Raw genomic sequence first — 18,055 nt, 5'->3', positions numbered from 1 at the left:
ATTAGACCTGCTGAGGCCCAGGGCAGAAAGTCAAAGCCCCACCACCTGAGAAACCAGCGTGGATTGGTGGGAGAGGATTGTTCTGCACACATGAAACGACTGCTGTAGCAAGAGAACTTCAGGATGGGGAGGGCTACCTTTCTTGAGATCTGTCAGAACTGGCCCCAGAGTTTCAGGCAGAACCTACCAACCTGCAGTGTCCCATATCTATGGAGAAATGGGTCGCCGTTGCCATCTGGAATCTGGCCACCCTGGCACATTGCTCTGTAGCCAACCAATTCAGCATGGGGAGATCAACTGTTAGGGCCATACTCATTCAGATCAGCTAACCATTGACGAATTACTGTCTAACCAGGTCCTGAAGCTGTGGAATGCTCAGGAGATACTTGATGGCTTTGCACGCATTGGGTCCTCAAAGCGTATTGAGACAACTGATGGAACCCATGTGCCTATTATTTGCGCCCCCTCATCAGGGTGCAGAATTTATAAACAAAAAAGGGGTATTTCTTGCTGGTGCTGCTAGGACTGTTTGACCCCTGCAGCAGATTTACAGATATAAATACAGGGTGGTCTGGACATGTCTACCACTCTAGGATCTTTCAGAACTCAGTTTTATTTAAATTAATGGAGAAAGGACTTTTTGCCCCAGGACCACTGTGGACATTAATGTCATGGAGGTTGGCCTGGTTATTCTGGTAGACCTATCTTATCCTCTGATGCCCTGGTTAATGAAGCCATATGCAGGCCACTTGGACACATGGAAGGAACATTTTAACTAGTAGTAGTAGTCAAGCTTGTGTTTAGTTGTTTGAAAGGCTGTTGGCGCTGCTTATGGAAGAGCTTGGAGGCAGCAGAAAAAAATGTTTCTGCACATTGTGTTCTGCACAATGTTTATGAGAGGGGGGAGAAAGCCATAATGATGGGTGGGAGTTTTCTGTGGATCAAGCAGCCAGCAAGGCATCCCATAGAAATTGCTAACACTTGGGGGAATATTGTCAGGGCTACCTATTGGTCCTATTTTAAGTCTCATGTCTGAACGTGTGCAGCTGTTAGCTTGTGAGGGCATGTTGGGACAGACACATTGCAAGCACTGGGGTTTCGTGCCTGGATGGTGGAACGTTCCCTCTGTAATTCTGTAAAACCCTATGAATTATTGCAGATTTATGTAAAGGATTTCCTGAGTTAAATGCAATGCTGCCTCATAATGGATGGATTTAACATGTTTTTTATTATGAAAGAACAATAACAAAAAACAAAACTGTAAATGAACCAATAGAAAAATACAAAAATATTGTTATTTGAAAGTACATTGAATTAAACAATCTACTCCTAACCGACAATAAACAAAGCTTTCATTAAAACAGTGCAAACACAACTGGAAGTGCAACAGTACTAACAGTGTAAACAGAACAATTATTTTTGGGGGAGGGGTGGCAGTAATAGGCAAGTATGCACCTTCCCTCTGCCTCCTCATGTCCATACGGTCTCTAGGGTTGAGTGCCACAGCTCAAAATTGTCAGTGGTGCTGAAAGGCTCGGAACTGCTGGGCTCTCAGGAGCCAGTGTTCTTGGTGCCTGGAGGTTGGTTCTGAGAGGAGAATGGCTACTCTTAACACTACTGCAGGGGTATGGCAGGGAGGAGCTGCTGCTAGCCCAGTAGCCAGTATTGTCCAGGGGCAGAAGGACATGGCTGGTTCTAAATGACGGGGCTCCTGGCCTCGCAGTAGTATATTTTGGAGGAGAGCATTCTGGCTCAGGATAGCATCCATGAGTTGCCTCTGCATCACCTTGTCTTTTTCTATGCTCTCCATGGCCATGGCGATGCTGTCCTTGGCCACTGCCACAATCTCCTGGGAGAGCTGTATTTCTTTTTCCCTCTGGGTCATCTGGTTCTGCCTCCACCTCTCAGCCAGCCTGGCTTTCCTCTGGGACTGTGCCATGAGTTCTGCAAACCTCTTGTCCTGAGTCTTTCTTTTTTACCCCCTCAGGTTGGCCGGCCTCTCGGCAGTAGATAAAAGCCCTGTCCTTGTTGGTCTGACCATTGCAGGTGGGAAGAAAAACAGTCACTTATTGTTCATATTCCAGACTGGCCATCATAGCATTTTTTATAATGTATGTGGGACTTTACCTCCTTGAGACTCTTCCCAGCCTTGGTGGCACCTCAGAGATGGCAAGTGGTTTTGCGTGTGAGAAGCATTCTGGAGGCATTACGATGTCTGTCTGCTGACTACGCTGTTAGGAAGGTTGTGTGGGGAGGATTTGGAATTACGCTCTAGGTTTGTTTTTGCAGGTTTGTTTGTGTGCTGGAGGTGTTTCTGTGGGGTCAGAGAGGTGAAGGGGGCAGGCAAGCTGGAGAATAACCCCCTTTAGGCTGTCCTGACTCTGGATGACATTATGGTGAGGCAGGTGACTAGGAGGCAGAGAATGATCTTAGTGATAAAGGTGAAGGGTAGCCCAGCAAGGTAAGTTATTCATGAGGATGGTCCCCGAGAAATGCAGCAGGAATGGAAGGGGCTTGCAAGCTATAGCTAGGGGGTGGAGAGGCATGTTGCTATTCTCTGTAATGTCAGAAACAAAATCAAGTAATTTCTCAGTCTTAAGTTCTGCTGTATCCCCCCTGCAGACATGAAGAGACAAATATATAGGGTCTTGTAGTGATTGTGACCTATGATGTGTGTTACAGGGTATTTGTACCTCAGCAGAGAGCAGTACTGTCTGTGCCTTCATGGGGCATGCAGTGTACATTTATACTAGGGCTGTCAAGCGATTAAAAAAATTAATCGCGATTAATCACGCTGTTAAACAATAATAGAATACCATTTATTTAAATATTTTTGGATGTTTTCTACATTTTCAAATATATTGATTTCAATTACAACACAGAATATGAAGGGTACAATGCTCACTTTATTTTTTATTACAAATATTTGCACTGTAATTCACCTAATACAAGTACTGTAGTGCAATCTCTATCATGAAAGTTGAACTTACAAATGTAGAATTGTTAAAAAAAACAACTGCACTCAAAATAAAACAATGTAAAACTTTAGAGTCTACGAGTCCAATCAGTCCTACTTCTTGTTCAGCCAATCGCTAAGACAAACAAGTTTGTTTACATTTGCAGGAGATAATGCTGCCTGCTTCTTGCTTATGTCACCTGAAAGTGAGAACAGACGTTCGCATGGCACTATTGTAGCCGGCATCGCAAGATATTTACGTGCCAGATGCACTTAAAATTCTTATGTCCCTTCATGCTTCAACCACCATTCCAGAGACACACATCTATGCTGATGACGGGTTCTGCTCGATAAAATCCAAAGCAGCCCAGACTGACGCTTGTTCATTTTCATCATCTGAGGCAGATGCCACCAGCAGAAGGTTGATTCTCTTTTTTGGTGGTTCAGGTTCTATAGTTTCCGCATCAGAGTGTTGCTCTGACTTCTGAAAGCATACTGCACACCTCGTCCCTCTCAGATTTTGAATGGCACTTCAGATTCTCAAACCTTGGGATGAGTGCTGTAGCTAGCTTCAAAATCTCACATCGGTACCTTCTTTGCATTTTGTCAAATCTGCAGTGAAAATGTTCTTAAAACGAACATGTGCTGGCTCATCATCTGAGATTTCTGCCCTATATTTCATGTTATAGCATGCGGGTAAAACAGAGCAGGAGACATACAATTCTCCCCTGAGGAGTTGCGTCACAAATTTAATTAACGCATTATTTTTTTTAACAAGCGTCATCGGCAGGAAGCATGTCCTCTGGAATATTTGAAAATGTAGAAAAACACTCAAAAATATTTAATACATTTCAATTGGTATTCTATTGTTTAACAGTGTGATTAAAACTGCGATCGATCACAATTAATTTTTTTAATCGCAATTACTTTTTTTTGAGTTAATCGTGTGAGTTAACTGCGACTAATTGACAGCCCTAATTTATACCACGCTTAAACTATGAACACTAACCACACTTCTTTCCCTGTATCCCCAGTGCAATAAACTGTTGAATTTTGCACAAGTGAATGCTTTCATTTTTCAAATCCGCTGGGCGGGGGAGCAGGTTGGGCAGCGTAGAGATTGCAGCTGAGCCTTACTGCTGGTTGCCATTTTGAGACAGCAAAAAAAGGGATGGGTGGGTTTGTCAGTTAGGGAAGATGAGAGAATGGCAGAAGTGCTGGAACTAGGCGTTCTGCCGTACCCCCTGGGTTGAAGTAGTTTCCATTATGGGCAGGGTTTACAGTTTGGCTCACTGGCTCCCAGCAGCCCCACTGTACAAATTGTTCCAGAGAAGCGGAAAGGAAAACAAGCAGATAGGCAAGGGCCCTCTATGCGGTGGTGCTGAAAGCAGGTGAGTGTTGTGGGCTTAGCACATCACAGAGGCCGCTTGCCTGGGCAGAGTCACTGCCATTTTGGAAACAGGTTTGGGAGGACTGAATGGACAGTGTTGGCTGAGGTGGGGGCTGGAAACTCAGAAGGGCTCGTAGCTCACATCCACCTACAATGGCTGAGACCATAGTGCACCTGGCCTCAGCCATTGCCGGTGGATGTGAGCTACGAACCCTCCTGAAGCTAGGGCCACAGTACTGTACAGTAATCATCATAATAAATGGTAAGTCTAGGTACATACATACCGAAGCCTCCAGGAATCTGCTTTATCAGTCTCGGCCTGGGTTCCTGGCTGGGACTCAGGATCAGCTGATGGAGAGCAGGACTGCAGCTAGCTTTCCAGCTGATCAGCGTCAGGATCCTGTGTCCCAAAAAGATCCGGTCTCTCAGGGGACAGCTCCTCTGAGGCAGCATCCTGCTCATCTTCCAACAGATCATCCTCAGTGGGGTAGTGGGAGAAGTGTGGGCAGCAGGATCCAAACGGTGTCTGGGACAGGGAGTACTATAATTGTGTAGAATCCTATCTGGTTCATCAAACAATGGGCATGTCACATGTCCCCTGCCAGATTGTCCCCTTTTTGTCCCTCATTTCAATGTACTTTTTCCTGACCTCCTCGCTCTTTATCTGGCACTGCTCCGTGTTCCTCACAAACATCTGCTTTGTAATGTCCACAAGAAGCACTTTATTCCGGAGGCTGGCCACAAAAGCTTTTTGCACTGACACTTCTCCCCAGATGGTGACGAGATCCGGGGTCTGAGCACAGCACAAGTGGCTGTGCAAGGTATGTTGTCTGGCTTCTAGAGTACTACTGTGGTTGTATTACAAAAATAATGCACAGCGATCCACGAGCAAATGGGCAAAATCTGGCCCCGTGCCAGCTTTTATAGGTGGAGGGGTCATCTTGGGAATTTGACACCAAAGCATGGGAGGGCACACCTGTAAATGGACAGGTCAATAATGGTCCAACTGCAAGGCACTGGGGGGTAGCTATTGGAAACATGCAAGGTGGTGAGAATGAGTTTTATACAAGATACTTTCTGCAAAACAGGTCACAGGAGGTAATTTACATTTATATATGGTTTCTTTCCCTAGAAGAGTATACAGGGGAGTATACATCTTACGCTGGAGTTACATTCCGCAGTCAGCGCCTAAAGCAAAAATCGCGTATAGACAAAATTACATTGAGTGTAATGGCGGGTGGAATCGCCCGCACTACAGGTACAGTATTAAAATTGTCATTTTTCTCTTTGTTTTGTTTTTGCCGACTGCGTAAAGCTGAAATTGCGCATGTTAAATGCGCGTAAGATGCGACAGACCTGTAGATTATTTCATTGGACAGAAATACAATCCTCTCAGAGAGAACGTAGCAACTGTTTAACAAACGTTAAACACTACAGTTCAGAACAGGAAATGAAGATACTTTCTCCATTTTTACACACAGGGTGCACATTGTAGTTACTCCACTTGGAACTGGGCCAGGGTACCATGCCCTTCTCTTGCAAGAGTTATAGGGGAATTTTTAATAACCTAGTCCGCAATTGTGTCCACACGAATAGACCAGTCTCATTCAATTCGAAGCAAGCCTAGTCCACATTGCAAGAGAACACCAGAATTTGTGATAAATGTGGAGTTAATGCACAGTAATGAATTTGTGCCATGTGTACCTGTTTTCAAACTGGATTAACTTGATCAGGTTTAAAACCCCACATAGTCAAGCCCCAAGTCCCACTGAAAGTCGATGAGATTTAGGGATTTAAGTGCTTTTGAAAATGTTGCCCAAGATCTTTTGGACAAGACCACTACCTACGTTATTCACAATTCCCATACAACTCTTGCAAGAGAAGGGCATGGTACCCTGGCCCAATTCCAAGTGGAGTAACTACAATGTCCACCCTGTGTGTAAAAATGGAGAATGAACTCTTCATTTCCTGTTCTAAACTGTAATGTTTAATGTTTGTTAAACAGCTGGTATGTTCTCCGAGAGAGAGGATTGTATTTCTATCAGATGAAATAATTTATAGTCTTCTGGGGAAAGAAACCATATATAAATGTAAAAAGAACGAGGAGTACTTGTGGCACCTTAGAGACTAACACATTTATTTGGGCGTAAGCTTTCATGGGCTAAAACCCACTTAATTAGATGCATGCAGTGGAAAATACAGTAGGAAGATTTGATGATATATCTCTATCTACACACACAGAGAGAGAACATGAAAAAATGGGGGTTGTCATACCAACTCTAACTAGACTAATAGCCCACCTTAATTGATTAATCTCGTTAGTTAGTATGGCAATCCCCATTTTCTCATATTCTCTCTCTCTCTCTCGCTGTGTGTGTATATCTTCCTACTGTATTTTCCACTGCATGCATCTGATGAAGTGGATTTTAGCCCACGAAAGCTTACGCCCAAATAGATGTGTTAGTCTCTAAGGTGCCACAAATACTCCTCGTTCTTTTTGCTGATACAGACTAACACAGCTACCACTCTGAAACACACAAATGTAAGTTACTTCCTGTGACCTGTTTTGCAGAAAGTATCTTCTTGTATTATGCTATTCAAGGTGACAGTGAGTTTTATACATCATTCCCAATGGGATTCACTGTATGTGTCTGTGTGTGGGAAAGCAATGTTAAGGGATCACTGTTAAAGTAATTTTTCTTTTCTCCACTTAAACCAAGAATATTTGGAAGGTGACTTCTAAGCTGCACTAAACAGAAAACATTCAGAAGGGTCCATTCTAGACAGAGCACAGAGGTTTGAGGTCAGCCCTTAATTGACGAGGACTCAACTTCAGAGTGATCTGCTCCATCAGTGAATGAGAAACATAAAAGATAAGTGTTTAGTTGCGTCACACTTGTTAGAAGATAACACACCAAGGGCTTGATCCTGTGTGGCACATGCACAGAACACTGGGAGTATAAGTACAAGGGGAAAATGTGACGTGCATGACAGGGAATGTCAGAGTACCCGAAGAGGCATTATCAAGTGCACTGCCCCATGGATGCCAAAGCTGCAGCCCTTACAGCCAAGGAAGAAAGATCTAGCTAAGCACATTGCGAGTGTGCAGAAAGGGTCAACGTTTTCACCCACATCCTCCGCCACATCCATCCACCCACCCAATGTGCCTTTTTCCTTTAACTGTGTTTTGATTAAGATGACGTTGATAAAGGACTCTCCCCGACTTGGTCCACAGGACTGCACCCAGCACTTAGCCATACCCTTCGTGCTGATGATGAAGCTGACCGCCCTTATATTCTATGCGGTGAACCATGCTGATCTATTAAGCCTCCTGGATTGGCTTGGGTCACTCTCAATTTCAGGTGACATTGGAGCATCCTGAGCATCCACTTCATACTCCTGGATTGGAGGAGCTAGAGCAGTGGGTCTCAAGCTTTTTTAGTGGAGTCTCCTTTCACATCGCAAGCCTCCATGTGCAACCCCCTCTAATAAATATATTAAACAGTGTGTTTAATTTAATACCATTATAAATGCTGGAGGCAAGCGGGGTTTGGGGTGGAGGTTGACAGCTCAAACCCCCCCATGTAATGACCTCGTGACCCCTGAGGGGTCCCGACCCCCAGTTTGAGAACCCCTGAGTTAGAGTCATGAGGGAAGCTCTCCAGGCTGCACCTCTAGTCACCTCATAGGACAGGATGACTAAGCAGAGAGATAGATGCTGCCGAGAGCATAGCCTTGCCACCAGAGCTGTAATTAGAGAGACACTGGACAGTGGTTTTCAAACTTTTTTTCTGGCAACCCAGTTGAAGAAAATTGTTGATGCCCATGACAACGGAGCTGGGAATGAGGGGTTTGGGGCATGGGCGGGGCTCAGGCTAGGGCAGAAGGTTGGGGTGTGGGCTTCAGGGTGGGGCTGGAAATGAGGGGTTCAGGGTGTGGGAGGGGGCTCGGACTAGGGCTGGGGTGTGGGAGGGGTCAGGACTCTTGGCTGAGGATGAGGGGCTTGGGGGTCCAGGAGGGGGCTCCAGGTTTGGGGGACTTAGGACTGGGGGTGCAGGCTCTGGGGTGGGGCCAGGGATGAGGGGCTTGGGTGCAGGAAGGGGTTCCAGGTCCAGGGGGGTTGGGGTGCAGGGGGGGTCTGAGGGCTGAGGTTTGATGTGCAGGAAGGGGCTCTGGGTCTGGGGGGGGCTCCGGGCTGGGGCGCAGGCTTACCTCAGGCGGCTCTCAGTCAGTGGTGCAGCAGGTGTGCTAAGGCAGGCTTCCCGTCCTGGCACCGCGGACTGTGCTACACCCCAGTCAATGGGAATGAGGAGCTGGTGCTCGGGGTGGGGGCAGCGCATGGAGCCCGGTGGTCCCTCTGCTGCTTCCAGGGCAGAGTGCGGTGTCAGAACAGGTAGGGACTAGCCTGCCTTGGCCAGGCAGCACTGCCGACGGGACTTTTAACGGCCCGGTCGGCGGTGCTGACCGGAGCTGCTGTGACCCAGTGCCTTACATTCTGCAACCTACTAATGGGTCGCAACCCAGAGTTTGAAAACCACTGATGTAGGATATGGTTCTACCCATATCTCTACAAGCAGAGGCAAGGTGAGGACTATACAGTAGGCCGAAGAAAGTAAAAAGGAAATGGGAGGAAGACAGAGAGAACGAGGGGAATGGAGAAGACCGGAGGTCAGGAGATAAAAGAGCAAATTGCAGTTTGAGAAGTTTGTATGGTTGACAAAAATGAGATGTTTTACCCCTCACTGTTGGTAACCACAATAATTCCCATTATCATTCAATTGAAACTCAAATGTGAATGAGCAACAACATAACTTGCGTGATTTTGAGAGAGCATGTAACTTTGTGTGGACTATCTAAATTTGTTACCCTACAGGCACGTTGGAAATATTGTACGTCTCTGCTTTTCTTTTGGTTTCAACTTTAGAACTCAAAAATCCAGTAACTTTGTTGGAGGAAAAAATAATTTCCATTTTTTGGAAATTCAAGGCACACTCTCTCCCTTCAGTATCCTCCTGGGGAGGCAGTTTCATATGAATGCATGAAAATCCATCTTAATTGGTTCTACTCTATCTGTCTGGTGACTATGCTATTGTTTTGATGTCAGACTAAACACTAATTTCCTACTTTATTTTACTTGTGGAAGTTTGGATTTTATAAAAATCCAAAGCAAAGAATCGTGTGGGAGAAGGTGGTAAATGTTGTAACAATAATGTGATACAGGTCTATCAGCTGCATGTATGCATGGGGCCCTAACTAGTCATCATATAAATGAATACAAAGGAGGTGAAAGATTACATTTTTACTCTGTAAGTAAGCTCCAGCCATTCAAATTCCAATCCACATCTCATTTTTAAAAATATGATTTCCTACTTAGATTTATTTTTCCTTTAATAACAGACAGTTTAGCATTTCATAGTTTTGCATTCTACACTCTTATACACACTGTCCTTGTATTAGCATTAAAACACAAAAGACATAGCAAGACCTCCAAACACAAATAAATACCAAAAAACACAGTATACAACAAACTGAAGTACAACATATAATAATGCTATTGGAAAATTAAGACATGTTGCTTCATTATTATTATTATTAACAACATGGTTATTGCTGAGCAATAAATTAGACATTTTTAAAGTCTGTCTCTCCCCACCCCCTTAAAAAAAAAAAAGTACGAATACCACTGGTTACCAGATCACTTGCACTGTATCCTTACAGCTATTGATAATTAAGACAGGCAGAATATACACAATCAAATGAGGTTGGCCTTCTTTGGTCTTTGTTTTTGGATCGTAAAACTGAACATAACAGGTGTACCATTCACTGAAGAGTATGAGATAAAATGTAAGTTACACAAGTTTTATAAACATTAATTTGTACACTTCTTGATTACTCATGTATTTTCCACAGATATTTCTTAAGAGAATTTCTTGGAAATGTCAGCTTTTAGCTTTTCCAATTTGTATGTTGTTTTGTGTGTTTTAAAGGTTATCCTACTTGCCTGAGAAGAACGGACCTACTTACAGCCCATCGCTTCTGAAGGGGATATTAACATCCCCTAGTCACCACTAAATTATTGGAGCTTTATATCTCATAAGAAATCCTGAATTTCCCCCTTTATTCCCCTATAAAACTGAAAAGTTATATAACCCCTAACACAACAGCTACAAGGAAAATAAATGTGTGGATCATATGGTGCATCAGCAATGATGGAAGCCTGAACTTTTCCATTCCACAAGTGCAGATTATACAACTCGCTGCCAGTGAGACAGGTCATAGTTGGAAAATGTGTTCTTTCAAAAATGAGCTACAACTGAATTTAAAGCTCAGAACACTCTATGCAGGAGAATGACCTTTACGTATGGCAATGCTGGTTTATCTCAGTAACCCTTAGACAGAGTCAAATTTTCTCACTGCGCATCCCACTGATAGCAATGGTGCGAGTGGACACTGGCATTGCTAAGAAGTTAAAAAGTCCTGGTGGAACTGGCAACCAAATTAACAGTTTAGTTCCAAAGGACCAAAAGGTAAAAAAAACACCACGAACAACAAACCCTTGCTTAAGTGGGTTGATGAACCAAAACCACAGAGTTGGGATCCAGATCTGAATTTACATAAATCCTGGGATATTGGATCAGGCGTATCTCTGTGACATTTAGATGTTATTTGAACCCTAAGGAACTAATCCTAACTTGGAGAAAATGTGGCCTAATATAGACACTAAGATCATGAAATGGAAGACAAAAGCTACAATCTTGCTACTAAATTAGATGAGAAATAGGATTAAACAGATCCCTTGTGTGCTGTCTCTCTCAACTCTTCCAAAATTTAAGGGATGCCTCTGAATTTGCACCTAAAATTTCTCCTCGACCTTCCCCCATTTGGCACTGTCTTGAAGACTCAGATTAAAAGGCAGGAAGTACAGTTAAACCCTCAATTTTGTTGCTCAGCTAAATTGATTAAGAAAGGGTCACAGTAAAGGTTGACAGAACCAAAATAAATCCACTTAAACTGTTTTTGGTCCCCCTGCCTACTTGAGCCCTTAAAATCTATTCCCCAAAATGAGGGCACCATAAAATGAACAACTGAAAAGGACCGTGTTTGGTGACATGTGGGCTGTCACATGCATGCCCCTAAATCATGACAGCTCGTATGTTTAATTCTAGCCCTTACAGTCTTGACTGTGGGTCTTTAAAATATGTTACTTCATTTGTTTTTCTGTTCCTTTAAGGGATAAGCACATGAAAAGGTGAGGTCCAGTGCTCTGAACATAGTACTAGGAGACAGGAACCTCTAATCTAACCTTGGCTCCAATACAGGCTCCTTTTGTGGCTCTGGGCAAAGTCATTTAACCTCTCTACCTCAGTTTTCCTGTCTATAAATTGTGAATGCGTCTTGTGAGGATTAGTTCTTGTTTGTAAAATGCTTTGTAAATGAAAAGCACTACGTATTATACAGTAAGCACTAAGAATCACTATCAAATAGACCAAAGTCCAGGGTAGACTTTTTTTTTTTTTTTTTTGAAGTTACCATGATTTCTAGGTCAACAGAAGTTGAGAGGTATTGATTGAAGTAAACTACAGGAATCCCAGGAAGAGGTGGGCAGAGGACTAGCTGTTTTTCCATTTTCTTACCTTCCCGAATAAAAAAACAATAATCTTTCGCCCCACCTCTTCATTCTGAGCTGCCCAGCACCAACTATATATTTTTTAAAAAACCCTGAATCTCCTGATTAGCTGAGTGAAAGGAAGGATGTGTGAATAGACGCCACTCCATGGAGCATCCATATAAAGTTTTCAGAAGGATCCAGCAAGCTACCCACTTCCCACGAGACAAAGCAGATTGTGTGTGCAGTGTGCTGAGTCTTCATACCTGGAATGTGGGAATCCAGGGCTTGCTGCTATACATGAGTCTCCCTTAACAGCAGCAAAAAATATTTGCATCAGTCAGCGAAGACTGATTTGGGGGCTGGGATTATTTTGACAACTTCTATATGGTCAAAATTCTTTGCCTGATGACAAACCCAGAATATATATATAACATTGTAACAGTGAAAACTAAGGTACTAGGTTTGTAACTAAAATTCATTCGCTAAGATTTTTTTTCTCCCTCCACCTATTAATATATTTGCATAGTTAAACATCAAGGCATCAAGACTGCAGTAACATTTGATATAGTCAGGAGGTGCAGAATACTTCTCTACATTGCCTACAGGCTTTTCTGTCTTGCACCACAGAGCACCAATGTTATTAGAAACTGCATTGTTGGTGAAATGCCTATTCAGCATGATGGACTACAGTTAACAAATAGGTGGGTTTTAAACTCAGTCGCAACATGCCATAATCAGGGCAAGTTGGTAGCAACTTGAGCAGTACAATCGTACCCTAACATTCATGGGTTCAGTACTTTAAAATTACAACTAACACAGTTCTCCATTACCTTGCATTTGAGAGATTCATCAGGCACATTTCATATCTTCAACTTTCCTTTTCCAAATAGGAAAACCAATTTGGAAGAGGAATTAAACTGCATTTTATCTTTATTTTTTTAAGATAACTAGCATGTTACCCATTACATTTCATTATCACTGAAGTTGAGCTACCCTTTTCTGTTTTCCTATTGCACATTCTCTTTGAGAAGAACAAATTTACAGTAAAAGGCTGAAATCAACATTGCATATAAAAAGTCAGCAGTTGACTTAAGTTGTGAAGGCGTACATGTAGACAATAGCTAAACAAGATCCCTCTAAGATCAACAGAGAAGTAATGCAAACGCGGTCATGTATAAGGATCACAGATTGGTCTTTAAACGCTGAAATAGATTCATCCTGTTTGGAATTTGAGACTTTTTTTAAATAACAAATGCAAATGTACTGTATGTATAGCGTACAACAGACAGAAAACTTCGGGTAGATTTCAATCTTTTTGCTAGATGTACCAATGGAAGTGGGAGATGCATATACATACACTTAGAAGGTCACTACTGTGGAACAAACAGCGAGAGCATCTGGCTGTGCACGGCTAATGAATACTAAACAGCAATGACAAGATTCCATTATGAAGAAATTCTGTTTATGGTAATGATTAGCACTGTAACTCAAATACCATGGGCCCTCCACTGCATTCATGCAACTCTACTGAGGCTCATGGGGCTTCAAGGGTGTGATCCGAGGGCAGAATATAGCCCTATGAGTCATTTTTACAGATAGTCCCCAGAAAACTTCTGAAATATCTGGGAGGAAAAAAACCTGAATGTTCAGGGAAAAAATAAATGTTTAATAACCTTACTGGACCCACAGGGCAGTAAAGCACAAGGAATCGTTGCCCTAAATTTGGATGACATTTCATGACCTTATTTCTCTAACTGCTACATACTTTCATTGCTGGGAAGCTGAAGGAACCCACTTACATATACAGCAAAAATCTCAAAGTCCAGGGATATCTGGTGATTTCTGCAGATATAGGGATATTATAATGATGTACTCCACAGCAGGATATAGTTACATTTTGCATAAGATTGTTGGATTCTGCAGAATTAAGGGGAGCAAACTGGAAATTCTGTGGCAGCTTCACATCATTTTTAAAAATGAAAATACAGCTTCCATGTTGATTATCTTGATATTAAAATCAATGTATATGCCAAAAGATTTTTGTATTGACAATACATTACTGCATTACAGAAGCTGTCAGAATGAAGTTGGAGGTTTTGGCAGCTGGGACTTCTGGCATCTGAGTGAGCATGGAATGAAGTTTGGAGAACTATGGATTAAATACACTAGCTGATGTTTCTGGTAAAATAACCAGCAAACAATTATTGTTGACATTTAAATTTTCATCAAGAGGTTTCAGAGTTAACATCACACTGAGATGAACTGGTGATTCAGACATCCCAGAACTATTATTAAGCTGTATGCAGACTCAAGAAGACTACACTAAATTTACACTTGTTCCTGTTTCATTTTTTGTTTAAGAGCTTGAATTCAGGAGCATAATTCTGCTGCAAGACTTGTAGCCTGCAGCTACAAAATTGCAAAACACACAGGGGCCTGATTATAATACAACTCTCACCTAAATCAGTCCCAGATTCAAACAGGATAGAAACTGTTCTTATGTGACCATACATTTTCATTTAAATTTCACAATACATATATTAGCAATGGGAGCAGAGCCCTTTGGACATTTCCACTTGGGAATCCTGTTTTCAGTAAAATTCTGTGATGCACATACACAAAAGCTCAGCTGCCTACATTCATGACTATTAGAATGGTATGCAAGTTGAGTGAACCTTTGCTCTAAAGCATAAGTGATGGGTTTACTTAGGCTGCCTGCATAAAACTGCAAGTGCCATATAGATCTTCTGCAGGAAGTCCTCCTTCTGTGCCAAAAGTGAAACATTAGCACAATAGCTTGCACCTGTTGTCACCTATGTACCATAAAAGGAATATAGTACCTAGACAGTGGAAGGCAAGAACAGGAAGACTGATTGTTATGGAATGTTTTGGATGCCAAGAAGCAGGCAGTATTCTAGCAGGTGCCTGGAAAACCCATGAAGACAACTTAGCATGCACTGTACATTTGTAACAGGAAAGTACTTCTTGCAGGCACAGTTTGTGAAGGCACAGCCATAAAAGACAATGGCAACAGAGACAAGCTGAACTATAAAGGCATGAATTCAACTAAGCCCTAAGTAAATATTGTGGCTACGCCCCCAAAAGTGGAAAACGGAATGGGTACAACCCTGACTGTCAAGACGACCGGCACAATTCCCTCTCATGTGCACAAAGGTGTACTAATTAGCTTCTCCCATTAGCTCTAAGCAGCACTCAGATTTTAAAGTAGCACCCAGATGGCTGGTATATAGTTAAGTTATGCCATTGGACTTTCTATTTCCAGACTAACAAGCAGAAGTAGATAAACACAGTGGGTTGCAATCAGCACGTTTCAGGGCTGGGAAATGCTTGCTGCTGAAGTTCAGGCAGTTATAACAAAGAAATCCGGGCATTGAGCGTATACATTAATAGCCACTCAGAATTCTCAGATTAGTCAATGTAAAGTGCTGCCACCTTCCATGCACAGGATTGGGAGGAAGCACGACATCTTCCTTCATGTTAGCGTGGGGGCACTGTCGAAGTCCAAGCTCCATAGGAGCAGTGTGCATACAAATTTGGCACTTGAACATGATGGATTCCACAGAAGCTCTCGCAGCCAAACCTGGACTTTGGCTTCTATTCTGCATGTTGCAAATTATCTAAGGGCTCTGAAGACAAGGCTACACATTTTGCCTCAAGTCCAGTTAAAACTACCATTTCGGGTATTATAATTAATCTAAATACCAAGCTATGGTTTATAAGCAGCACATCACATTTAAGGCACATGTATGCATGCAAGCCACCATCATCTTTCCATTGCTTTCTGATCATATACCCTTAATAAGATGCAATGATCGCTAGTATAGAATGAACTTAGAGGATCATGACTGGCTGTTTTTCAGCACTAATCCTCTTTCCCCACACTGAAAATATTAGGTGTTGCACATTTATGCTGTCAGCAATATATATAGCTTGATTGGAAAGCATGAGGCAGAACTTTAAAAGCGTACAGGATTCCGTTTAGAACTCCAAAGTTCAACAAATGCCCTATTTTAGGGTTAAAACAATTATAAATCTGATAATGATGCACAGCATCCATGAGTGATTTTTCCTTAATTTTGAAATAGTGTCATTAACTACGACATATATTGTAGGTTTACATTTCTAAAGAGAAATAACATCAATAGTTGAATAATTTCTTTTTTTATCACAAGTGATAACCAGTGTTTGATATCTTCTATTTTTCTTCCAAGAAATATCAGTCTATCAACGGCTTTAAAATAAAATGTTTTCTGTAACAATTATTAATAGAACTTTAAATAAAAATATGATTCTGATTTAGATACTTTCAAGAAGACCTGGATATTTTTCAAGGTCTTCTGACAAAGTAATTATTAAAACAGAGACCAGATGAGGCCTTAAAAAGACAATATACTATATTTCAGACACGATTGCACTTAGTTTTTCAAAATAATTATATCATAGTTGCAACATTACTTCATCATTTCTTCTTTTACTTAACATGCTGACAGTTTCCAGCTAACCCACATGTGAACTTTTTTGTATTCTAGTCTAAATGAAGAAAAGTCAGGTAATTTATTCAGCACATACTTTACATGTCTTTTCACCTCCAATTGACTAGATTAATAAGTTAAATAAAAAAGCCTCTCTGACTGTAATCATTATCCTCATGAGGGATAAATAATTCTTCAGAGTTTAAGTGTTACTAGTTCTATTAGAAAATATACCATGGTATGATTTCTTAATGTGTTGCTACTTTCGCCATTGGACCCGATGAAGTTATGCCTTCAAACTCTTCCTTCTGTTCCACAAGGTGGTCCTTTGTGCTTTAGGACCTCTGATTGAAGACAAACTGATAGAAAACCCCCAAATGGAGTTGTCTTCTGTTTAACTGCCTCCCCATTTATATGTCAGGGGTCTGGTAGATCCGAAGTATCCACTATGACTTTAATAAAAATAGTATCATCTTTAATATACGTTCCATTTTCTAGAACTGTTTGAGCCACAAAGACTGGGCAGCCAGATGCAATGTTCATTTCTCCAGTAGGCTTCTTGAAACTACTGCTGTTTGGATCTGGCTTGAAAGCATCTCCTAAGTGACGTCGAGAAGCTCCCTGATCCATTAGCATCAGAGTCACTTTCTGTTTAAATGGCCAAGGAAGTAAGGCATCATATTCTCCACGCATTATGACGAAAAACAGTGACAAGTGCGTCCCTTTTCCCATGCCATCTCCATTAAGGTAAACTCTGGCACACATCTTATAGCCAAAGTATCCAGTATAGAAAGGCTGGCTGTACAATGACAGAGTCTTCCCCATGACGGCCTCTTGTTTCCGACGTTTATAATCTCGAATTTTCCAAATTAATACTCCATTGTAACTGGCAGTTTCTAACACCTGGAATCGGAGGTCCATGTCAGCCAACCGAATATCATGAACACTCAGCATTTGATCGTGTCTACTTAGCTGTGTCTCTAGTACGGCTAGTAGAAAATGGAGAGGGGGTTTGTGAGAAAAAAATAATTTAACTTTTTAAAAAAATATATAGGATTAATAATCAATAGCACAACTTTAATAAATAAATCTCACAATACTATAATAGTATAGAGTAAAATAGTATAAAGTTAAGAACCAACTCACATTTAGCCACATACATTAATTTCCACTGCCAGCAAGCAATGATATTAATTGGCTCTTTTATAAAGCTGATATTTTACTGTATTATAGAGGAAGTTGGGAACTGCACTACACTTGGTAGAAATGTCAAGCACTCAAAACATCCAGCATAAATATAGTTCAAATCACAACGCAATACTGCTATAGCTAAAAAACAAAATTTGACATTTTTGCCTAATCAGCTGTTTGCCAAGAGTCTAATAATATTAACTATAGATTTATCATTGTGGAAACCTTTGAAAATGATGACAGAACTCATGTGATCCCATTTAAATGAAGAAGACCCGTGGGCTGTTTCAGAATCTTCATCTTTGCCTGATCCTTCATTGGGGATCAGCAGCAAATGTATTATGAGTAAAAGCTGAAAATTCAAGCTATGTCCTATTACTGATAAATAGTTTTCTGCACTACATGGTACTAAGTAC

At 41.7% G+C, this 18,055-nt stretch overlaps 1 protein-coding gene across 10 annotated transcripts in view; it reads right to left on the bottom strand.

The window, feature by feature from the left end:
- Positions 1-9,693: 9,693 nt before the first annotated feature.
- Positions 9,694-18,055, bottom strand: part of TRAF3 (TNF receptor associated factor 3) — a 101,192-nt gene continuing 92,830 nt past the window's right edge. For all 10 annotated transcript variants that reach the window (XM_065593645.1, XM_065593649.1, XM_042858181.2 and 7 more), the window contains one exon: positions 9,694-17,437. In XM_065593645.1, the coding sequence (XP_065449717.1) occupies positions 16,866-17,437 (572 nt within the window). In that variant the 3' untranslated portion in view covers positions 9,694-16,865. The remainder of the gene's footprint in view (positions 17,438-18,055) is intronic.

Source organism: Chrysemys picta, chromosome 4, assembly GCF_011386835.1.
Source record: "Chrysemys picta bellii isolate R12L10 chromosome 4, ASM1138683v2, whole genome shotgun sequence".
Classification (NCBI taxonomy): domain Eukaryota; kingdom Metazoa; phylum Chordata; order Testudines; family Emydidae; genus Chrysemys; species Chrysemys picta.
The sequence above is the reverse complement of the archived record's forward strand: the minus strand, read 5'-3'. Positions and strand labels throughout refer to the sequence as shown.